Consider the following 25,512-nt stretch of genomic DNA (forward strand, 5'->3'; position numbering starts at 1 on the left):
GTAATAGCACTGCACATTCAATTAGTAATAGCACTGTACATTCAATTAGTAATAGCACTGCACATTCAATTAGTAATAGCACTGTACATTCAATTAGTAATAGCACTGTACATTCAATTAGTAATAGCACTGTACATTCAATTAGTAATAGCACTGCACATTCAATTAGTAATAGCACTGCACATTCAATTAGTAAAGCACTGCACAAAACACATGAAAACACCTGCTAGCACTGCACATTCAATTAGTAAAACTGCACCTAGCTAGCACTGCTTCCTAATTAGTAAAGCACTGCACCTGCACGAATGAAAACACCTGCTAGCACTGCTTCCTAATGAAAACACCTGCTAGCACTGCTTCCTAATGAAAACACCTGCCAGCACTGCTTCCTAATGAAAACACCTGCCAGCACTGCTTCCTAATGAAAACACCTGCCAGCACTGCTTCCTAATGAAAACACCTGCCAGCACTGCTTCCTAATGAAAAGCCTGACATTTCAATTAGTCCAGATAGGGCCGCTGTTTGACCGTTCCTGCTGACAACTAACGTCGTGCATGTCGTTCTAGCCTCCAAACAGCAAGACAACTTTATTATGCAGAAATTAAAAACTTTACTGAGGATTTTATACAAACTGTGCATGGTACCAGTACACAAAGAACACTACTACTACCACTAATAATAATAATAATAATAATAATAATAATAATAATAATAATAATAAATCGTGTATTGGCCTGAATGTAAATGTTAATTATACACTAATACAAGTTTCTTTCTTGTTGAACTTTTTTTAAAGATAGTAGGTAGTAAGTATAACAGGAAGCCGTGTTAAAGAGGCACCCTAGCCGCAGCAGCTATTCGTGTAACAGTATTGTGAATGAACAGCATATTGCGTGCGGTGCAGGTGCCTGTATATGATGTATTTGTTATATGCTCTAGTTGTTTGGCGTTTCAAAGACATGGATCCTGCGGTAACTCTGGAGACAAGATAAGACAAAGCAAGCAACTTCCTCGGACGCGTCGGGAAGACGTCATTAACTATAAGAAGAAGGTCCTGGATCATTAGTCGACCGATGACAGAGAGAGAGAGAGAGAGAGAGAGAGAGAGAGAGAGAGAGAGAGAGAGAGAGAGAGAAAGGAAGCACGGCATTAACAAATGGCCAGTTATTACTGGATATCGAATCCTGTCGTGTAGAGGCATCACCAGATATATGGTGTATCTGATGACTCTTTGAGAGTTCCAGTAATTAGACGAGGCTGCTTATCATCTGAGCTCTTTAATGAGCTTGTGAAGATACGAGGTGTTTTGAACTGCGGGAAGAAAAGAGGAAGATATTGTGGTACTACAAAAAACCGAACCAGCGACGTGTGGTTCAAAAGTGGACAAGTAAAGCTGGGCTTTGAAGTGATAACTTTTAACAGAGGCAATGCAAACACACATCGACGAGCTGTAATTGCGCTGCTGTATTATTGTTAATGATATTGCATTTCATAGATTTTTATGGATTTATTTATTTTGTAAACTCACGACTCAGTCACGTTTTCTGCCAAGATGGAAAAGATGCTACCGGCCCGTGAAGCTGCCAAGATCTACCACACTAACTACGTGAGAAACGCCCGGGCGATAGGCGCCCTTTGGGCCATTTTCACGGTATGCCTTGCCATCATATTGGTAGTTTGCTTCATACAGCCCTACTGGATAGGGGACAGCGTGAACACGCCTCAGGCGGGCTACTTCGGTCTGTTTCACTACTGTATCGGCAATGCCCTGACCTCGGAGCTGACGTGCAAAGGAAGCCCGCTGGACTTTGCCACGATTCCCTCTGCCGCGTTCAGGACCGCTATGTTCTTCGTGGGGATCGCCATGCTCCTGATCGTGGGCTGTATTGTGTGCTTCGGGCTCTTCTTCTTCTGTAACGCAGCCACGGTTTACAAAATCTGCGCCTGGATGCAGCTAGCCTCAGGTGAGCACTGGGTTTTTTTTTCTAGTTGCATTACACATGAAAAAAGTATGCTAACGTCCCATTCAACTATAAGCGAGTCAGTAACCGTTACTGTCCACGAGTTTCTGGAGTCATCACTTCTCAGCAGTCGTGAATCGGATTGGTAGACAGAGACGTCTTTTTTGGTGGAGTTCACCATCAAAATATGCGTACACCGAGTGAGTTTCATAAGGAACAAGACACAGAGGCACAAAGTGAAAAATCAGAAAGAGGAGTCTGCATTTAATGTAAGATTCAAACCAACGTTATTATCGTTGCAAATCAGAGGCTACGTAAATAAAATGCAATGACATACCAAACACATAGCCTACTGTGCGTCTTCTTTAGATGTGTTTTAAAAATCGTAAAATACAAACAAGCTACATTAAAATCTTCGGGACTAAACTGCTTTCATGCTATTTGACAGGTTTAATAGGTCCATTCAGAAACTGAACTGTTGTATAAATGCCATTGCAGTCTGTACTATTAGCAGTTACTATGAAGAATATTCTGAAACGACAACCATTTAAATACTTGCAACAACTATATAAAATATCCTGAAAGCTGGCATTTTGATTTCGAACACATCAACCAAAACATCAACCCATCCATAACTGTACATGACATAGTTAACTATAGGAAGCACAGTATTCAAATCATCAAGCACATAAACATTATACATTGTGCTGGTCTCTACTGTAACACAGACAGGACTTGAAAACATGCTGCAGACACCTACGAATCGGGACAGTTCTTCCTCCTATACCACAATCACTAGATTGGCTCTGTAGACGCATCAGGAAATAAAGGCTAGCACGAAAGCAGTGCACTACTAGAGGCATTTGGTAACAACTGTTACTTATTAATATAGATTTATAAGTATTTCTGTTCTCTCTACCTGTCTTTAAAGCTGTAATTAGCATTGTTAAACCCTGGGCTGGGTTAAATCAAGCTCAGATATTTTGTAGCTCTGCATTCCGTAATGGAAACTGGTGGCTTTCCTCTCACTGTAAGGAAGATGTAGTCTGATGTAGATGTAGGCCTACAGATATTCTCTCTGGACACACACGGCTTGTTAAATTTAACAAATAACAACAATGTAGAATTATCAAAGATGCAAAACACGTATTTTGGAACTCCCCCGTTCTCTTGCTGTCAATTACAATACATTAAAATCAATGACAATCAACAACGGTCAATGGGAAAACTATTCAGTATTAGAGGCTAAAAATGAAAAGGTTTGTCATGCCGTGCCAAGAAACACAGTTATACATTAATTAAAACAGACGTAAGCTTGTCTTGTTAATCTGCCCTCATTAATGATGAACGTCGTTTCTTGAGTTCTTACCGAAAACATCAAATATCACTTCTACTCAAAGCCATTAGTAAAATCATAAATTCTAAATACAGTACTAAGAGTCTACTAGTACTGGAAATAATCATGGCTCACTTGCCTGGGCTGTTGCAGTAACACAGTTACAAAAGGGCATAGTGAATAAAATAAAAAAAGAACATGACGGAGAAGACATCAGCACTAAAAATACAGAGTTAGAGTACAAGTTCTTTGATTTAATTAAATTAAAATAAGTGACATCCGCAACGTGGATTGGTCATTACTACTATACAGAAACACAGGAAGGTTATGGTTTGTTTATTAAGAAAGATATTGACAGTTAACAGTTAAATATCCTTTATTCTTGACTGCTTTAAATGTGGTTCTGGAAGTTACAGAGATGTATTTTTAATGTTTTGCAGTCCGACATCATTAAGCACAGCTATCATAGTGAAATTAGCTGCTAGGTCAAGACTGGTAAAGTAAAAGCTGTCTCAGGCATGAGAGTGCTTGGTGCTGATACTATCAGTGATAAGTTGAAACAGTGAATGCCCGCCCTCCCATAGCAATGCTTAGTGCTAATTGGTTGAAACACTAAATACCAGCAGAGACACAGCAATACTAATTGGTTGAAATAATTGTTTCATGACTTTCTTGGAGGCAGTGCAAATGTTCATTCATAAACTAAAGTTAATGAGAAAGTTGCCAGTACGTCTGCACTGCCACCTCACTCCTCCCCAGGCATGTTGGGGTGCACTGCCACCTGACCCCTCCCTAGGCATGTGGGGGTGCGTCGATGAAAGAGAATGATTCATATGGTCTGTGGAGCACCCGTACACCTCTCCAGTATCAGAGCCTCTGCACCCCATTTATTAGACATCACAGTAGCTGTGTGCACCTGCCCCCTGCCTCAGCAATGCTCTTAGCACCGACACACACTTCAATGCATTTATTAGACCACATTGGACCACACAGCCTCCTATTTCACACTTCAATAATTCTTGTATAATTTCTTTTTGACTGGTACTGAATACAGCAGCTGCTATAATGTCACTGAAATGTTTGATGAGTTTTGACAGGACACATCCCTGTTGTGCGTCAGGACGATTTTGCCACCCCTTTAGTTTTTAATCTTCTGCTTTATTTACTTGAATGCAACTGTTGGGTAACGTGTGTTTTTTTTTTGTTGGGATCAAATGCCCCTGTAAAGAGATGTCAGCTGTCAGGCGAGCCAGTCTGTATAAATATTTGAGCTCCATTACACCTCTCTCAATCCAAGCCTCTCTCGATTCGGTGCAGGTACTGTTTCCAATCTGATGTCGTCAAGGGGCCAGGCTTCCCAGAACAAAGGCTTTGCTCACTCCCATCGGCTGCACACCATCTGACTTAATATTTAAGCAGAGTGCTTGTTCAAAGTCCCGTCACAGGACAAATGGTTGATTGCCTGCCTGCATTTTATAGTCCTAAAAACAGTTTGTATTATTTAATGGAGAACCATTTTAGCAGTACTGAAAAAGAAGAAGAGAGCAGTTAAATGATCGCTTGTGGAAAGAGAGTGATCACGGCTTCTTCTCAGTGTTGTTCACTTAGTACTGTGATGAATTGTGTGTTTAATGCTATGGGAGATGCAGGTTTTATGGTCTGGTGTAATAAATGAATGGGTTTTGGCTGCATACTAACCCCATAAATTATTCTCCTGCAACTAAGCTCCATAAAACTCCTAGAGACAGCCGACCGGAGGTAGCAGCAGCATTCTTTGAGGAGCTGGATGTTCAGTTTGATAGAGGGCACCGTTAACTAGCAAGAAGACTTTGAGGAATCACATCAGCCTAGGAGAAGCGTTAAACTCTGATTTGCATTCTAAGTGCCCCATTTGAAATACATATTGAAATGGTTGTGCCCATACGGTACCAGTCCATTGAGCGATATTGAGCAGGCAGTCAATCTATCTTGGCCCAGTGAGCCCAAGTTGTTTTAGTTGCAGATGGAAGCTCAGATAGTTAGCACTAATAGACAGAGGCTGATCTCCTTCAGAGTAGACTAATGGAGCAGTCCGCCCTGGTATAAAAGCCTCTTAACCCTGCGCTCCCCTGCTTATCGTCTCTCTTCGTCCGAGACACTCTGGAGACGCTATTACTGAGAGCACAGGAGCGTTCAGACAAGGCCAGGCAGTAATGCCTGCAGATTGTGTAGGATCTGTTTAAGGGCATCTGCTTTAAAGACACGCTCAGCAGCTTTCCAACACAACTGTTTGTTCACATATTACTGCTGCAAATTATTTTTCCTCAGGATTACTGTTGGTTCTTTTCTCATGCCATAATATAACACAGCAACTCCATATCTCTAAAATGAAGAGAGAGAAGCGAGATTTTACCCGTGCTTTAAAATGAAAGTTTTGAGATAGTTTGCAATGTTCTTTTGTTATGTGACTGTAATTTCTCACAAAGCAGGGTAACAACAGTCCAGTTCCATGCAATGCGTTGTAGTCATTGTTCTGTTGGCACTGTTCAAGAAAAAAATTTCTCATTCAAAGCCCATTATTGTGGTGCATTTAGAGTCCTTTAAGTTCTAGGCTTATTGCTGCCAGAATCAATCTATAAATCTGTTTCTAATGCGTTAAACAGAAGGCAATCAATTTATGCTGCATTTTATGTCTAAAACGGATTTGTGTTTGATTAAATCAGACTGTGATGGAGCGCTGTTTTTTTTTATTTATTTATTTTTTTCACAAGGCTTTTACTAGATTGCTAAATGAACAGCAAGGAAGAAAAAATACTCACGCTACAGAACAAGAAAGGGGCCTGTGAAAAATCTTTAACGACCCCTGTTTAAAAATGAGTTTTCTTTTTCTCAGCACTGGGATGGACACATTTGCATACTAAGTCAGTAAACCACTTTCAACACTGCTGTAGAAGAAAAAATAATTCCCAACAGCGTGTTAATTAAAAGACTGTTCAACTCAGAGCATATTGCACTCAGGAACAATAAGAATACAGAGATCAGTAAGAGAAAACAATGTGAAAGTCACACATGTTAAAGGGGGATTGTCAATTTGTGCCACATCATGTTTGCAGTCACAGCCTAATCAAGTACTAATAACCACATGCTGTCATCTGAGCGGCTGCTGCTGCCAAACGACTGACAGGTGGCACACAATTGGATGACAGTGGTGTTTCCAGGAGGGTTGCCATCATTAATGAACATGGAGCTGGGTCCCAGTGCAGAATGAGGATTAGCAGAGAGAGAGAGAAAACCAGACAGCACCCTCGATCCCCATCGTCGCTTCCCAGTATGCGTTCCATTCTGACATGAAATCACTGCGATCTCTACCCTGAGCAGTTCACTTTGCTTGCATTCACGCAGGGTTGAGTGCAGAGGAACACACTGGGAAATGTCATTAGCTTTTTCATTTTTGTTTGGACTGATTAGGCTTTCAGTGCTGCTTCCCAATCCTCATCCCAAGTTGTTCTCTGAATCCCTCAAGCGTACTTGCTGTCTGGATAAGGCACTGTCATTCCTCCCATGCTTTACTCCTGACTTTGGAAGGGTCTTCAGAGATATACCCACACTTGTCCAGCTACCTCAAAAACCGACACACTGCATTCGCCAATTACCTTATAAAGCCTGTATAAACTGTAGGAGCACTTCACCACCTTATGCATAATGCCTTGCAGTTTGCAGTTGGACATGCTTTTAACATGCTCTGATGACACTTAATACTGAAGACAGTTCACAAAGTATTTATTTAGGAGCAGAGATACTGAAAGAAACTAATAATAATCACCTGAAGGATGTTTCACCTAGAAGTGTTTGTTAATGTCTGTGTTGTGCGTGTGGTTACAAAAGGGTGATTCTAATTAATCAAAGCCTTTGCTGTGATAGAAGTGCATAGTGTCAACTCCTTCAAATAAAGCCTTGGAGAATTACTGAATCTTTGAGTGGTGTAGCCTTGTAAGAGCTCTCGCAGATACTGGAAGAGTGGGAGCCTGCATTGAACAAACCCAATTAAAAACATAGCAAAGTGTAATGAGACAGAGTGAAAGCATGGTAAAGTTATGGTAAATCACCAAATCATATATAAAAAAACATGGCAAACCATGGGAAGATGCATAGTATATTATGGAAAGCATGGGAAAACTGCAAAATGACTGTGGTAAACTTTTATAAGGGAAGTTACACACCAATGTGTACATACTGAAGTCTGACTGCTTTTTTGGAAATCCACCAGCTGTCCCCTTATTAATGTAGCATTGCTTGTTGCTGTAATTAGCTTATATATCCTGTGCAGCAGACAAGGCTTTGAGAGTCAAGTCAGCTTGACAAAAAATAAGAATCTTTGGAAGAACAAATGGCTGCTCCTCCTTTCCGTCTTACACACAAGCCGGCACAGGGGACTCGAGATCAGTAAACAATGACCACTAGCACCCTGACCCAAAATCTCTTTAAAACACAAAGACAGTACGGCTGCTGCACCGTCAGTAATGTTATTCTGTGTCAGTTTATTCATGTATTTATGACTCTGGAGACTCACCCACGGAGGAGATTGACTCTGGAGACTCACCCATGGAGAATGACTCTGGAGACTCCCCCACGGAGGAGATTGACTCTAGAGACTTCCCCATGGAGGAGATTAACTCTGGAGACTCCCTCATGGAGGAGATTGACTCTGGAGACTCACCCACGGAGGAGATTGACTCTGGAGACTCCCCCAGGAGAAGATTGACTCTGGAGACTCTCCCATGGAGGAGATTGACTCTGGAGACTCCCCCATGGAGGAGGTTGAGTCTGTAGACTCCCACATGGAGGAGATTGACTCTGGAGACTCCCCCATGGAGGAGATTAACTCTGGAGACTCCCCCATGGAGGAGAATGACTCTGGAGACTCCCCCATGGAGGAGATTGACTCTGGAGACTCCCCCATGGAGGAGATTGACTCTGGAGACTCCCCCATGGAGGAGATTGACTCTGGAGACTCACTCACAGAGGAGATTGACTCTGGAGACTCCCCCACGGAGGAGAATGACTCTGGAGACTTCCCCATGGAGGAGATTGACTCTGGAGACTCACCCACGGAGGAGAATGACTCTGGAGACTCCCCCATGGAGGAGATTGACTCTGCACCAGGCTTTATCAACATGCCGTACATGCACTGTTGCACCCGGCCATCTGCTCAGGAGAGCAGCAAGGTGATCAGGAGCAAGAGCTTCACTGATCTCCTGATTGGACCCATTCATCACACATGGGGCTGAACATTCCCCGAGGTTTGGTTTTTCACAAGCTGGAAGAAGAGATTGCTACGAGCACAGGCGAGTTCGGACACTGATAATGACTCCTCTATAAATAGGGTAGTACTAAATGAATGGGTTCACAGTGTTGGTTTTCAACACTGCATGGAAATTCTCATACAGAATTGTCACAGGGTAATTCTCTTACAAGATACCAGTGCTCCGATATAGAGCATTCTAGTTCAACACTTTTTAAAAATACTTTTAAAACAATTCAGTAAGACCATGAGAAAGCAGCCACATGCTCATGTAAGCATTAAACCATGATCTGGAAACCACAGACACCTGCACAGTTCTCAGAGCAGAGTGTCTCCCTTGCTCTCTGCTATTTTAGTGTTACTGTACCTGCACTGTGTTCACATGGAAATCATGCACAATAATGTGCAGCACAGTGGAGACAGACATCCTCCCAGCCAATCAGGGATTGCTCTTTCTGGCCCCACTAATTACACTGAAGATCACTTGCTCCTGAAAACTGTTGCCAGGCAACAGAGGCCTAATGCAAGATGAATGAGTGCGCCTGAAAGCAATTGGAGAAGATAAACCCAATTCATTATTCACCTGAAAGCCTCTTCAAATGTCTCCAGCTACAAGTGACAGGAGCAGAAGAAACTGGATATTGTTCCGAGTGGTGATGAGAATTTGAATGCATGTATTACAGCACGGCTTTCAGGTTTTACCACAACCAACTTCGTCTCTAGGCCACTCTGTAGCAGATTGCATTGCAGTACTGCGGTTGGCTGCAGCTGCAGTATCAAACGTTGTCCTTGTTAGTCAGCTGGTTTAAAAAGAGCTTCGGAACATTTACCGTACATTACATCATAGCTAAACAAGCACACTGGAGGAAAGAAGAGAAAGTTGGGTCATTACTGCCACGACACAACTGCACCCTGACACTAATACATATTCTAGGAGTCAGACTGCAATGCATTAGCCAATAAGATATGAGCCACTTCATTATTAAAGCCAGACTTACTTTACTTCAATTAGGCTCTGCATGAAGTAAAAGGCCATTAACAATGCATGTAAAGACTTTGTGCCACTTAGACAGTAAACTACTCGGTGCATACATTACTGCGCTAGAAAAGGGGCTCTCTACCTTCTGAACTGACCCTTTTAACTTCATTGGGTTCTCTGCTAAATTTGAAACTGTGGGTTAGATTCATCCATAACTTGGCTGTACCTGGGGATTGCGAATGCTGACTAATGAACTAAATGATGTATCTGAGTGTGAAGAAGTGCACACAAGAAGGATTTAAACACAATTGAACATGTCTCCTTTACTGATTCCAATAATCATAGTCACACTTTTACAGCTTAATCATTATCATTAATGAGGCCCCTAGTTATTAGCAGAAATGAAGCAGTAATTAGTTACCTATCCCTAGGTGGGCACCGAACGCAGACGTGTGTTCTTGAATGCCCTCTCAAAGGACTGTCGTGAGTGTGAAGCTAAACCTTGCTTTTGCAGCTTAGTATATCTTTGTATCAGTAATGTTCCAATGCAGGTCAAGTTGTCCCTTGCAGCTGTGTGGAGCAGTGTACTCAATAATAGAGGCTTCAATCCCTTCCTTGCCCATACATAGATTCTAACTACAAACATGTTGCTTTGTGTAAAAGCGGCGGGGCTGGTGATCGGGTGCCTGATCTACCCGGACGGCTGGGACTCTGACGAGGTGAGGCGCATGTGCGGGGACAAGACTGACAAGTACACCCTGGGAGCCTGCACTGTGCGCTGGGCTTACATCCTGACCATCATCGCCATCCTGGACGCGCTCATCCTCTCGTTCCTGGCCTTCGTGCTGGGAAACCGGCAGGACAACCTCCTTCCAGAGGACTTCAAGGTGGAGAATAAAGGTAATCACAGTACGGGTTTCTCTAAAGAGGCAAGGTGGCATCGTGACCACGGTATAAAACAGAATACTTAACAGCAGTGCATCATACAACTCTGCAGTATTGTGATCACGTCAGTATTTAACAAAGCAGCTAATACACCGCTAACCAGTGTTACAGAACGGGAATTGAACATGGGCTGCAGTGCAACATGATAACTCATGTTCGCATTCATTCATAAAACAACTGCTTTTGAAAGAATATTTCCATGTGTTTAATGAGCCAGTGTGACGACTTGAAGAGACCTTTTTGGATTAAAAATATATTTTAAAAAAAAAGAAGAAATCTACAAAATGTAAGCAGTCGTGAGCTCTCTAACCAGCCAGATCTTAAATTATAAACCTCTGCGTTCTGTATCTCAAAGGAAACATTCGAAACCCTTTGGGCACATATGGGAATCACAGACTGCGAGGACTTAGTTAATCATTGCTACTGGAGTTTGTTCGCATGTGAAGCATTTCTAAATGGGAATTCAGGACGATGGAGGGTCATGTATATACTGAAAAGTTGTGTTTGATTTTTTTTCTTTTATAAGGATTAAAAAAGTGTTTAAATGTTTTACAAGCGCTCAATATGTAGACCACTGTCAAAGACATGCTTATCAAACATGCAAGCCAACTGCAGTGTTATACGGTAGGGTCTTTATTCCAAGTTTAACAACATGGGAACAAAAATACGAGAACATCTTTATTTAAAAACCAAGCTCCGCTCCCCTTGACTAGCTTCAGTTCTGCCTTTATTCGGGCATAAAGCTGGTTAGACTCCCATCTAGTGGAAAAGTGCATCACTACACTGAAACACAAGTGCAGTCAATGGCATGACCTGATTCTTCATGTGCGGTGCACATATTATTTTTTGCAAGGTCAAGGAAGTTATTTTTATTTATTTATTTATTTAAAACGTATTTTAGGGTTTGTACTGACCTAGTTGGTAAAGTATGGTAGTTTCTTAATTAAAAAATCACTTTTTTTTTTTTTTTTAATAACAACCAACCTGTCAGTTAAGCATACTGTAAGAATCACTAATATTTGGGGATTTATTTTTCTATTGCAGAAGGGGCTCATGCTTAGAATCCAGCTGCTATGGTAAGTACAGTAATATGTCTTTTATTTTACTAGTCAAACAAAGTTTAAAACGTCTCTCTTCCTCAGACGAGGGCTCGCGACATCCAGGTGTGTGTGGAAGTTGAAAGGCTGTGAAAGAGTTTAAAACATCTCTCTTCCTCAAACGAGGGCTCGCGACATCCAGGTGTGTGTGGAAGTTGAAAGGCTGTGAAAGAGTTTAAAACATCTCTCTTCCTCAAACGAGGGCTCGCGACATCCAGGTGTGTGTGGAAGTTGAAAGCCTGTCAAACAAAAGCTGCAATGAATAGTGTAGTGCAGGCATAGGGCTATGCACTGAAAATACAATGTTACAAAGCTCTGCAATAAAACACAGTGTTTAGAGAGGGCTGGGGAACTGCATCCCCACCTTCACGTGCTGATTTGATTTCAGGATTACCAGTGAATTGGGTCCAAATGTCTTCCAGCTGGCTGCTCTTCCACCACAGACCCGCTTCACTGGCCCAGGGGCCGAGCTGGTGCTCCTTGCTTCATTGTAAACCGGGAGGAGAGCCTGTCCCGTCCCAAACAGAACATTGTGAACGAGTCAGACAAGCTTGAGATAAAAATGTAGGTCTCACACCTGCTCAGTTGAAATGACCTTAATATCAATTGCAGAAGGAATGTAAAAATGTATGTGTGTGTGTGTGTGTGTGTGTTTATTTGTTATGTACAAAGGGTGTTTCAAGTTCAATAGCACCACCTGGTGTTCTGTGGCAGGATTGAAATGGTGTTACTTTGACTTGCTTACAGCACACCCCATTGTATTTCATGGTAAGTAAAAGTGATTGCTCTTGAAGAAGATGAAGATTACAGGTGTGCATACCGGGTCTAAAATGTGGATAAACACTGAAGTAGAATTATATCGTTTACAGCTCAGTGTAACCAGTCAGGGGGTAAGCTGTTTGCAAGTCATCTCGTTCCAGTTTTGATCAAGTTCCTTGAACTGTAAATATTTAACTTGCCTGCTAAATTTAAAGTATTATTAAAATGACAGGGTTACAGGCATAAAACTGGTATATCCTTGTGAATATGTAGAGGGAACACAGCAGGCTTATTTTTCCCATTGCCCAGCCCATTCTGGAGACGAGGTAGGGTTTAGGCTCAGGACATAGCTCAGTCTCAAAGCAGCAGTGATCAACAGTATTTCAGGCAAGTGCAACAGGATCTGCATCAGCTATGAAGTGCCCCTTTTTAATTTACCATTGAAATACATCATGCAGCTCATGAACCAAGGTCAAAATACCAGATCTGCAGGGTTTTCCCGGAAAGCATTCCAGCATTCCATTCCAGCTCATTTCAATTGTTGTATTGCTCAAGTTAAAACAGCTTGAATGTGACATTGATAATTTTACACTCCTGCTGCTGCTGCTTTCAGATCTGGAGATCCTGCTTTATTATAAAGATGAACACATTTGCCAGGGCCACTGCATGTTTGATGAATAATCACTAAGAGATTTATGGTGTATGCAGCTTATATATCTCCACAGCATCAGTCTGATCAGAACTGGAAAAAGGCTATGCCCCTGCAGCTAGGAGAGAGAAGCTTCCACATCAGGGCTTCTCAAACTCTGTCCTGGGGACCCCCTGTGGTTGTTGGTTTTCATTCCAACCAAGCTCAGTTACTCAACTAGACCCTTAATTGAACTGATAATTTGCATAATTAGACCTTTTTACTTGTTTCCAACTTTTAAACAGTTGCAGTTCAAGTTACTTATCAAATGTTACAGCTAACTTGAAGTATGCAATTGTTCAAGAGCTGAAAACAAGTAAAAAGGTCTAATTAAGCAAATTATCAGTTTAATTAAGGAATTGAGAGCTGGGTTGGAGCAAAAACCAGCAGCCACAGGGAGTCCCCCAGGACAGAGTTTGAGAAGCCCTGCCACACATTCACAGCCGTGCTGTTTCGTTATCGTTAAGATTTAGATAAGATTTTACCAGAGCTAAGTCAAATTTGGTTTTCATGGACGCATTTACATTTGCAGTACGAGTGTTGAAAACGGGACCACATGTTGAAATTTGTGACAAACGTTGTTTCACTACTATCAACACACACACACTGCTGTCACAGGTGTCGTTTTCCACCAAATCAACAGTACGAAGGTCACTCTTAAATCAGGACTGAAAGGATGTGTTGCAGTAAGAATACCTTGTTAAGGGGAACAAGACTAAAAGGCTAAAATACGCACAACAACACAGAAATTGGACTAGGGAACAATGGTCAAAGGTGCTTTGGACTGTTGATGGATGAACAACACTTGTGTCTACTGCCGGTTCTTCTGTCAATTCAACGCTTGTCTTCTTTCTATTCCTTAAGGACATTGTCTTCAAGTATTGTTCATCCTTGTTAGACAGCTTTTGGGTCTTCCAGTCCTGGGTTTGTCAATTACAGATGATGTTTCTCTGTACTTGTTGATTATGTTTCAGATACCACACTTTGAAAATCAAGTGATGCGAGCTATTTCACTCAGTGTTTTTCCTCCTTTATGCAAGTCAAGGTTGTTATCATAGTAGAAAACACTAGTGGAGGCTTTGAGTAAAGTGTTGATTCTCATAATGCAGAGTAGAAAAATGCAACATCCAAGACTTTTGCACAGCAGTGTGTTTGTATGTATGTATGTAGTGTATATATGTAAATAAAGCACAATATGTATTTGTCAAATAAGTTTTGCTTGTTCTATTTGTGGAGGTTTTTCGTTAAACTATGGCATGTTGTATAACATTCAGAAACACATGGATGTTAAAAAGCATAATAAAAGCATGTTCCCATTTTATTGAAATTAAACTTGTAGAATTGACTGTTGTTTTGCATCTTTTCCTGCATCACGCGTGACTTGTCTGATCACTCAAGTGAAGAATTTGGTTAATTTCATATGGGGTGACCCAGAAAAAAAAATAAATAGAAAGGATCATTATCACCAGCATTTCCATTGCCAGATCACTGTTCAAACTGCTAAAAACTGACTGACATGTACGGTAAGGGACTGCATATGCCCTTCCTTGTTAATCCAGCATCCTTTACCGGTACTGCATACCAACACTAACACTGTGCTGCATGCTCACAGCACGAGCTTCAACGAGTCGTCTCCCAGGTCACACTGAACATTGGATCTTTTAAAAACAAACAGAAAGGTGAGGCTCAGGAACTCCGACACATGGAATAAGCACTTCCAAATATCAGACTATTGGGCTCTTCATCTGATCAACCGAAATGTGCGTTCTTAATGTCTTCACCAAGCAGGCTGCATTTGTGTCTTGAGAACTGAAGCATGTCTAATTCTCGCAAGGTCATTGACACAAAGGACGGTAATCTTCAATGGCAGAGCATGCATTTCCGTAACAGAAAACCAAGCACACAAAGCTCCCCTATGACACTACTAAACCAAGAGGACCAGAGAATTCATTCTGATTTGGTTATTAACAATTAATGAATCTCTTACATCACCACATTATTATAATTACATTTTCCAGCCCCAGTGTAATCTCAGATTTTGGTCTTTATAAAATTTAAAACTAACCCATTACATATTAGAACAAAAAATAAATATTTAAAGATAGTTTAACATTCATGCAAACATGGTTTAGAAGGAGGACCAGAGATGAAAACGGTTCTGGGAAAAGGCCGAAGATAAAGGACAGAGAGTTGGGAAGAGTAAATAAAAGCCTGGACCATAACACAGCCAATCGTTTCAAAATCCTCTTTATTTGGGAACTAAGGAAAAGTCAACTCATTTCATTTAGTTTAGCAGTCATGGTCAAGAGCATGAAAAGAAAACTGCTGAAAAGGTTCCTTTAAAAAAAAAAAACAAAAAAAAACAAAAAAAAAAGAAAGTGCTCTTACAGCTGGGCTATTGAGAGTTCAAGCAATAACTACAACAGCGTTCCAGTCTCTTCTCTTTCCTTCTTGTTTTAAAGCTACAAGAGAAGCATGGTCAGCATGAAAACAAATGTTAAAGCAGACTACACAGAGAACAGCTTCCATGTTATTTAAAGCTTCCTAAGCACTACTCCACTCATTTCTTAGCTAACACACCAATATCTGGAATTCTTTACTGTACATAACCAATATACAGAACAAGGCCAACTCTTTGGTACGAGTACAAAGTCTTCATTCCACCCCCCCCCCCCCCCCTCCCTCCCTCAGCACCATCTTAACATCTGTTTCTATAGCGGTATGTAGAAGTTCTTAGTCAAAGTGTATACTCGCACGCAGGGAAGAAATGCGTTTGCATGACTCTGAATGGGACAGTTAGAAACACTACTGCAGAATGTAATGTTCAACATACAGGCAAGAGATCTCTGCTAGAGATGTCACAATATGCATTACAGCAAAATCCAACTAAGAAAACACCCTTTCTTGCCATCCTGCTGATCCCACAACAGATCCCCCCCCCCATACAAAAGAACGAGAGGCACCTTGAACAGCAGCCACAAAAGGGTTCAGTCCCCAGATTTTCAAAATAGAAAAAAAAAAAACTGCCATGCATTCCTCGGTTATAGGAGGAGCAGTGCAGATTCAGTAGTTCACTTCTCTCTCATCCTAGTTTGGCTGTATTAGCAAAAATGCTTTAAAAAGAACAAGCACTTTCATTTAAAAAAAAAAAAAAAAAAAAAAAAAAAAACAGTACCCCTCACCCTAACCCTCAAATGATCCATCACAAGTTAGTTAAAACGCATCTCACAGGACTTCAGTAGAAAACAGGACTTGCACTCTCCAGTACTATCAGGTAAAAAACGTACAAAAAAACAAAATCAGCAAGAATGGAGTATTGATCATATTGTGTCACCTCTAGCCCACCCTCCCCCGCCCCAGACGCACACACAGAGCTGCCCCATTGTGATCGCGATGGCGCGGGGAGCTGCTGCAGGTTCTTAGGAGTTGATCCAGGGGTGTCGGAGGCACTCTGCTGCCGTGGCCCTCTTCTCCGGGATCAGCTCCAGCATCGGCAGCAGGAAGTCGGCAAAGGTCTGCGCTTCGTCCTGCAGCCACTCGTACTTCTCAACCAGGACCTCCAGCAGGCCCCAGGGCTTCAGCTTGGTGATGTGCCTCAAATCACCTGGACAGCAAGCCGAAGCGTTAGGACCAGAAAGGAGGAGTTCTCCGAGCTCCTCAGACATAAATTATATAGAAATAGTAAGTGACAGACCTGCCACTAATGATAAACTGTGCTGGATAGTTCTCATTCGATAATTCCCTACCTAAGTCAAGGTTAGGCCATGTTGACAGTAGAGACCTACATCTCCCTGTACTCAGACCCCTTCACTAACTCACGTTTTTATAACACGAGCGAGAGAGATACAAGGAGGGAGCACTGTACTGCAATTACTCTAGTGTGGGAACTGAATAATACATCTGTAAAAGCAACTTCTACATTTAATACAAAATATGTATTTAAAACTTGCAGTTTTTTTTTTTGTTTTTTTTTTTTTAAAGGCGGCAATGTAGATCTTCGTAGAAAAGCAACACTGTTTAGGTACCACTGCACCATACAAAGCAGCGAGAGCAATTCCACTGAATTCAGAACTTTCACACAGCTGCAGACAAATCTAACTTCAGCATGACAGACTTGAAACCTTGCCTGTAACTGTACCTGTCTATCTCTTGCACTCCGCTCTTACACTGTCGAGGGAAAAACAACAGAACCTCCTGCCGGCTACATTCCTTTACCTTTCTTGGTGAAAAACTCCTTGGAGTACTTTCCTCCCGTTATGAGCTTGCGAGGTATTTTCCCCAGCAGTTCAATCATCAATGCAATGTGATCTGCGTGTTTAAAAGGTTTCCAAAAGAAGGATGGGAGAGGAGGGAAAAACATGCAACCATTTTATCAACAAATCCATGTGCAATAACCAGCAATGGAACACAGACACAAGCAGCTTGAAACAGAGCAGTGCTCGCGTAAAACTACAGAAGCTTGCTGGACATGCAAGTAACACGTCTACCGTGCTAGACATTTCTTTAGTTACAGGCCGAGTTTAGAAGTGGAGTCTTTAAGCTATGGGTGAGTTTGTAACACTTCTTTGAGGATTCAATTCCAGGATCTAAAGGCTCAGACAGGACCGTCATGATTTATTGCTCATAATTTAAATGGAATTAAAAGAAGTCGGCTGGCAGAAGACCACAAGCCTGTTAACTAGTCCAAGAAAATCAACTTCAGATTTGAAATCAGTCAACAGCAAGCACTCAAAATAGTTATGACACAAGACTCTTGTTTTGCACTGCTTGTGTTTGTGGCCCCACAGCTGCACAAAGGGAAGAGGGTTGTACCTCTGCGACTGAAGTATTCCTGTGAGTATTTCCCACAGAGAGCATAGTGGCGTGGGATTTTGCCAAGGAGCTCTACAATGAGAGCAAGGTGGTCTAAAGGAAAAAAGAGGGAGAAAAAGAGACATGGCCAGGGTATCAAGGTAAGAAAATGGGAGAATGCAAGATGACAATTTAAAAGCGAGGAGAAAATGAGAGAAAAAAAAAAAGGGAGAAAAGAACAGTTTGACTAACATGATAGCCAAGCAAAATATACAAATCTATTAATTTTTACATTTTGTGGGCATCAAAAGGCATAGTCCAGCATGCCAAATGCATGGGTAGCATATTGCTGTTCATGCAAGGACAGGAGAGACAGACAGTGCAGTTGGGGTGCTACTATGCATGGGTCCATGAAAAATAAAAAGCTGTCTCACTTGTTGTACAGACACCAAAGTGTATACAGTCAGGCTTCTAAATAAAATCTACAGAAATGTGACATGAGATTACTTTATCAAGATCAACACGATGCCAGATGCGCCTGAATTATAGACCTCCAGCAAACACTGGGGGGGTGGGTGCGAGCGGTGAGCCGGGGATACAGATAATAATTGGGCACACTAAACTGGGGAGAAAACCGGTGTAAAACATTGGAGACGACTACATTTAAAATAAATCTAAAAAATGGTGTAACTAGTGAAAAATGGAAGGGCTGGTAAAGCTCCAAATACCTTAGATGGTCATTGGGCTGCCCAACCAGAATTCAAATTTATAATTTATTTTAAAAGAGAATAGGAAGCCTTTGCTGGTGAAATTGAGCTCCTCACTGAAGTGGGGCTTGGCAGTGGGGGGCTTGGCAGTCAAACGGCTATGGTGAGAGCTGCAGCTTCATGAGAAGAACGAGTGAGGAGTCTGCCCCACTCCCTCTCACGCCTACTGCACCATTCCTGAAAACGCTGACTGCTACCTCAACACAGCTACCTTACTGACCTGACCTTGATCCTTCTGGAGGCCACACACTGACGCAGCACCACACCTTGACCCAAGCAAAAGAGGAAGGGTTAAAAGGAGAATTTGCAACGGCTTTTAGTACCTCTTCACTCCCCCACCCATCACTGTGGAGCAGAGGTTCACAGAGCTTTGGGTCCCCGACTTGTGTCAAGCGCACACTTTTCTGATTGTTGCTGTACAATCCAATGGGGATGAGAATTGTAAACGTTTAAAAACGTACAAATTCTAAAGTAGTTAAATGTTGAATAATACAGTAGACATATAACCGGTCAAGTGACAAACATCACCAAAACGTATATTTTTTTTTATATATTCATTTTATTAAATTTATTATCACATACAGTCAGTCTGTCGCATATGACTGCTGTGGTGCCATATTATAAAAAGGAAGGGGTTTGGCAATTACCTCCAAGCAGCTTTTCTAATTGGTGCAACAGAAAGATTGGCACTGGGGTGGGTTTCATTCTCTGTTGATCTGGCGCTTTATTGGTGCACTCTGTGCTCATGCTGCACTAGGCCTGGTATGGTATCCTATGGTAGCTGTTTAGAGATGCCAGTTTATTAAATTACAAAGAAGCGAAGCCAAGTTTGGAAATATTTGGAGGAACCAGCACTGTGGTATGTACATAATTATGCCAAACAAAATTACTGTACCACTAAATCATAAGTTCAATGCTTGACCATTTAAAATGAAAACATTCAGAAATTACTGTTGCTGGAGCATCCCTGTGAATACGTATAACAATTTTAAAAGGGAGGGTTTTTTTTCAATATTAAATTCAGGAGAACGCATAACTGTAAATAAATTACGAAGGCTTTAATTTACCAGTAAACTTTTTCGTAAAGATAAAAAAAAGGTTTAATTTTGTTTAGTTTATTCACTTTGTGCCCACAGGGCCAGCACAAGCTCGTTTTATTACTATGCAGGACAGCCGCTATAAGATCATTACCTTTATTAAAAATGTGCACGGATGAATGTATCGGCTTATCAATTTGTGACAGCCCTAATTTCAAAATATACTTTGGCGTGTACTAGTTTTTAATTTCTTTTCTTTTTTACTTTGTAGTTAAGTCTTTGCAATGTTAAAATGTTATTTGCTTATATTTTGGGGTTTCTTTGCTTGGAAAATACTAACCGGGTGTGTCAGTATACATCAGAATGTAATATTAAAGCGAGTGCATGCAGACATGGATGAAACGCACACACCTGCATAGCATTTAAACCTTCATAAAAATGTACCAAAAGCACATCCCTACAGTCCAAGGCAGGCGAATTCAAGTGTTTCTGTGCTGGAGGCAGGGAATTCCTCTGCAAGGGCGTGCCACGCTCTGCTGGACAGAGAAACAGGAGGAGCAGAGAGGCAGCAGACTCAAGAGAACGGGCTAGATCCAAAACACATACTCTGAAGTTTAAGGACTTGTCTTTTGGACAAAACTTTCACGGTGGCTAAATGCAGGAGGGAAACCGGTACCAAAGATAATGAAAGCAAGCATTCCTTCAAATCCAAATCCAAAAAATAAGTGAGATAGTTAGATTTCTCATCTAAAATAAAGAAATTATCAAAGTGCAATGGAGGCATGTGTTTTGGAGGGGCGAAGCATTTAGTAGGAAACACAGGATTACAGGAGCAGTGAAGAGTTTTGCCAAACTGTTCTTTTTACCAAGGGGGACAAGTGAATCTTTTTGGTGGTACAGTACACAAGTAGTGAGATGGGGGAAATACACACAGGAATGGTAGTGCAGGCATGTAAAACATCAGGTGATAGGACTCAAGACATTGTAATGAAGAACAGTGCAGAAATACAAGCATTGGTGTTGCAATGAAATATTTAAAGCCAACACAGAGGTAATGAACTTGGGTCACCTAATCCCATCTGTTAATATTTAAACAGATATTTAAATTGCATTTCAAGGTGAAGTCACTGGTAGCTTTTTTTTTTTTTGTAATAAAACCTACAAGCTTTGCGCAACACTGATTTGCAAATCATTATTACTTATCCAACCAGAGATGGGAATAAGACTCCTATTGCACAGCAGTGTCACCCATTCCAGGTTTTACTACTAGCTCGATTAGACACTGTGTGCAGGTAACAAGTTGAGGTGTGTTCTATAAAACGCATCGTAAAACCAGGAATGGATCAGACTGCTATGCAATGGGAGTTTTATTTCCACCCCTGTTTAAAACCAACAATATTTTCACTGAACAGTGTGCAATATAACCAACCAAGTTCGCAACCAGTTCAGTTAAATGAAAGGACTAAAACACAACTGTCAGTCACTCCCAAACTGATCAGTTCATTCATTGAATCATTACCTCAGCAATACATCACGTGGACCTGTTGTGTCAGCTTAAGTTGAAAATGGTTTATTGCCAATAATTGTGTATGTTTATTGCATTTGTCCAGACAGGCTCTATATTTAAAAACATGCCTACATTTCCTCTGCAAGAATGAAGCGTGGACCAGCTCATTCGATACCTGTGTCTGCTGTCTGTAATCAGAGCGGGGAGGTTTTCAACAGTGTGAGCTCATTAAGTGTAGCCTGAGAGTCCCCTCACACCAGTAACAATGGGGCGTAAAATACATTTCAGGACTTTGTTTAGCAGACAATGCACTTACCTCTATTAAAATGCCAGTATGTCGTTTTTTAAATCCAAGATTTGACCAATGCAATTTTGCAATGTGCAATAACCCGAAGGTAATGCAACATTTTTTAAATAGCGTGAATGTAGATGATCTGTAGGCCAGCGCTAAAATCAAGAGAATGTTATTTCCTGTTTTTGAACAGCTAATGCAAAAGCCTACACGCATTCTTCAACATCTACTGTGAAGCTGTTTTAAAACAGCCAATTCAGCACAGCAACAGGGAATTTGAGGAAATCTCTGTGTACGCAGCATATTCTTATGCATAGTGCCACTTCTGTTCTTGACACTGGTATACAAATTTCACAAAACTGTTGTATTAATATATCTTCTTAAATATCCTCGCAAAAAAATTCCATAACATTCTTCCTGATCTAACCATAAAACAGCTAGCTCCAAGTATTATTGATTGTTTTAAGGTGAAGAACTATGTGTATGCCTCCCTGCAGTTAAAAACTACCTTTGGGTGAAGTGTAAAGAAACTGGACTGCCAAGGTGAGGTTTCTGATAAAGGAGACTGTGCAGAAAGGGAAATCCATGGAGGAATGCAGTAACAGACAACGTGTCTGTTACAACAAGTGCAGCCTGACTGAGAAACACTCCTGCTTTAAGAAAGGAGGACGACAGCGAAGCCTGGGAGCAGCTTATTCCAAGTGATGTCTGTCAAACAAACCAACCAACCAATGGGGCAAGCACAGAAAGAACTGAGGAAAAGAAAATACCTTCGTCTCGCGAGTAATCTTCACCAGAGTGGGGCTCGAACAAGTAATCTCCTGTCACCAGCTCAAACGCCTGCAAAGGAAAACCATTTTTTTTTTTTTTTTTTTTTTTTTTAAAAACACCCAAAACAACCTCTAAAATCACAGTGGTGGAGTAGCAAGAGACCCGATAAGTCTAAACTGTTTATTATGGCTGTAATTCTACACTTAACAGATTCAACGTTTAAATAGCTGTTAACGGTTCAGTCATTAATTTCAACAAAAAGAAAGTACACTGGAGTATTTGTTGTACTTGTGTATTCATTTCATGTACAGTATCAAAGTACAGTGGTGTACAATGTACCATTTGCAGGAAGGGTGTGAAATTACTGACTGCAACTACTATCACCCCATCTACTCAAAATGGACATACACACTTATTAGCTTCTGTACCATTATCTGTTCCTCTTACTGCACTTTTGAGCTTTTAATTTCCAACTTTTTTTTTTTTTTTTTTTTTTTTTTTAAATCAGAAAATTGTGAATGCCACAGAGCAGCCCTGTATTGAACACAGGGATGAATAGACATCAACACGTGAATATTTTTATCATGTCTCAGTATGGACGATTTAGCTGGAGCGGGTCCTGCAGCGATACACTTGCAAACCCAATCAAAAGGTAAAGTCTTAGGTGGATATTCTCTATGGGTTACTCAGTCCAGTGGGCAGAAGCATTAATTATTATGGACTCGTCCCCAAAGAGGCACGCTGTTTTTTTGGGGGTTTTTTTGTTTAGAAAATTTAGGTCGTCTCCAATTTTTTACCCCGGTTTTCTCCCCAGTTTAGTGTGCCCAATTATTGTCTGTATCCTCGGCTCACCGCTCCCAACACCCCCACTGACTCCCGGAACGGAGGCTGGAGCACGCGTCCTCTGAAACGTGCTCCTGCCAATCTGTCATTTTACACGCTGCCAATTCACAGCGAGGCCACCAGACAGCGCCAGTGGACAACACAGATCTGGACGCTCCTCTGCAGAACCACAGGCGCCCTGTCGGCCACAGGGGGCACACAATGTATTTTATTAAAGATCCTACACAGATACAATTCTAGCCAAGGCCAATAACATGCAAGCCAGACTAAAACATACACCACAACGTTTTAACCTCCCACAGCAACCCCCTGAAAAAGATGTAGCAACATTTCCCTGGATCCACACTGCCTTAGATAAACACATGGATTCCAAAAGCTTTGATCTCTTACCATGCAGGCGGTGCTCCAGATATCAGCAGGAGTGCCGTAGCTCGCGCCGATTAACACCTCCAACGATCGGTACTGTCTCGTCTGGATGTCTTCTGTGAAGTGTTTGTGCTACAAAGTGACAAAACTCATCATCATCATCATCTCAGCAACGCTAACACAGGCTCTCAAACAAAGTGACAAGAATCATCATCATCATCATCATAGCGACGCTAACGCAGGCTCTCAAACAAAGTGACAAGAATTATCATCATCATCATCATCATCATCATAGCGACGCTAACGCAGGCTCTCAAACAAAGTGACAAGAATCATCATCATCATCATCATCATAGCGACGCTAACGCAGGCTCTCAAACAAAGTGACAAGAATCATCATCATCATCATAGCAACGCTAACGCAGGCTCTCAAACAAAGTGACAAGAATTATCATCATCATCATCATCATCATCATAGCGACGCTAACGCAGGCTCTCAAACAAAGTGACAAGAATTATCATCATCATCATAGCAACGCTAACGCAGGCTCTCAAACAAAGTGACAAGAATCATCATCATCATCATCATCATAGCAACAGTAACTCAGGCTCTCAAACAAAGTGACAAGAATCATCATCATCATCATCATCATAGCAACGGTAACTCAGGCTCTCAAACAAAGTGACAAGAATCACCATTATCATCTCAGCAATGCTAACTCAGGCTCTCAAACAAAGTGACAAGAATCATCATCATCATCATCATCTCAGCAACGCTAACGCAGGCTCTCAAATTGGGTTGATTACCCCAATCAAGAGTACTTCAAAAGCCTAACCCTAAAATCACTCCAGTCACATTGTGATGTTTGACAACAGTAACAACGTTCCTGATTTTCAAATCAGTGCATCTACAGCAATCAGTTTCTGAAATGCACTTACAACCCAGCAAGCGTTCCCCAGGTCAGCAATCTTTACTTGTATCTTGTCTGCGTTAAGGGGTTCCAGTGGATTCACCAGCAAGCTGCCTGCATCAAGTTTTGCTGTGAGAAAAAAATAAATAAGAAAGAAAATTCAACCCAACTTTCAGAAAAATGGGAGGCATTTCAAAATTCAAAAAGTGATGATGATAATAATAATAATAATAATAATAATAATAATAATAATAATAACTAATAGAAAAGTTTGAGAGGTCTTTTAAAGAGACTAGATTACGTACTTTAAGTTCTACACGTTTATCAAGGACTAAAAAAAATGCTTACAGAGTGAAATAATATAAGGGAGAGTAGCAGTATGGACTGACCGTTCTTTATATTATCTGCTTCTACGGTCTCTTTTTCCACGTTGCTCTGCATGTGGTTCATCTCTTCATTGTCATTGACCTCTTGCCCTTCAATCTGCAAATCACATGACACTGACTCCAGCCTGCCACTATTTAAAGGTCCATACAAATCTGTAACATTGCCATCCCGGGCGGGCTCTTGTGCGTTCTGCAGCATGCCGTTACATTTCAGGTGCAACTCGTTCCCCCCCTGGCAGCGGTCTGTGGGAATACAGTCATTAGCGTTGTTGTGGTCTGCCTCCTCCTCCTTCTTCATCATGATCTCCTCGTTGCTACATTCAGACAGCTCATCCATAGTGACATGTCCATTACAGTTCACCGCCCCTGGAGACTTCTCGCAGTCATCATCTGGTGTGCGTGCGTGCTCCCTCATTTCATTTTGTTCATTGTCATCTTTATAGCAGGAAAAAAAATTGTTTTAGAGGTTTATTTATTTAAAACTGTTTTTCCACCACATGTTTCTCGTTTATGTCTTGGAAACAGAGAAACTTGCATAGACATTGGTTTAAAAAATAATAATTACCTGTTGGTTAATGATAAGAGCGTGTGTGTGTGAAGAAAATATTTTAATTCAAGTTTGACATTAATATAACATCTTTATTTTTATATTGCGCCTTTCATAGTGGACCGCCATCACAAAGCGCTTTACAGAGGTAAGCTGTGAACTGTGCATTATATGCAGAGTCACTTGCAATAGGACATTGATTTAACATCTCATTCGCAGGATGGAGCACAAGGAGGTTAAGTGACTTG

At 41.3% G+C, this 25,512-nt stretch overlaps 2 protein-coding genes across 4 annotated transcripts in view; one reads left to right on the forward strand and one right to left on the reverse strand.

Moving 5' to 3' along the window:
• The first annotated feature begins 1,203 nt into the window (after positions 1-1,203).
• On the forward strand, positions 1,204-11,563 carry LOC121304704 (LHFPL tetraspan subfamily member 5 protein-like). Its single transcript, XM_041236004.1, has 3 exons — positions 1,204-1,964; positions 10,221-10,457; positions 11,547-11,563. The coding sequence occupies exons 1-3, from the start codon at positions 1,553-1,555 to the stop codon at positions 11,561-11,563; spliced, it is 666 nt and encodes a 221-aa protein (XP_041091938.1). The 5' UTR covers positions 1,204-1,552.
• A 3,648-nt stretch (positions 11,564-15,211) lies between these two features.
• Positions 15,212-25,512, reverse strand: part of LOC121304703 (SRSF protein kinase 1-like) — a 31,781-nt gene continuing 21,480 nt past the window's right edge. Inside the window, exons 10-15 of one of the 3 annotated variants that reach the window (XM_041236000.1) lie at positions 24,721-25,152; positions 24,360-24,460; positions 23,445-23,552; positions 22,211-22,280; positions 17,262-17,354; positions 15,212-16,650 (exon numbers count right to left, since the gene is read on the reverse strand). In XM_041236000.1, the coding sequence (XP_041091934.1) occupies positions 16,466-16,650; positions 17,262-17,354; positions 22,211-22,280; positions 23,445-23,552; positions 24,360-24,460; positions 24,721-25,152 (989 nt within the window). In that variant the 3' untranslated portion in view covers positions 15,212-16,465. The other 2 variants (XM_041236002.1, XM_041236003.1) reach the window with 2 other exon arrangements.

Source organism: Polyodon spathula, chromosome 39 (genome assembly GCF_017654505.1).
Source record: "Polyodon spathula isolate WHYD16114869_AA chromosome 39, ASM1765450v1, whole genome shotgun sequence".
Taxonomy (NCBI): Eukaryota; Metazoa; Chordata; class Actinopteri; order Acipenseriformes; family Polyodontidae; genus Polyodon; species Polyodon spathula.

Bases quoted from the DNA above. Each gene is read 5' to 3' on its own strand.
- LOC121304704 (XM_041236004.1), top strand. From the start codon at position 1,553: ATGGAAAAGATGCTACCGGCCCGTGAAGCTGCCAAGATCTACCACACT. The intron at 1,965-10,220 runs GTGAGCACTGGG...TTTGTGTAAAAG, and splicing joins CTGGATGCAGCTAGCCTCAG to CGGCGGGGCTGGTGATCGGG.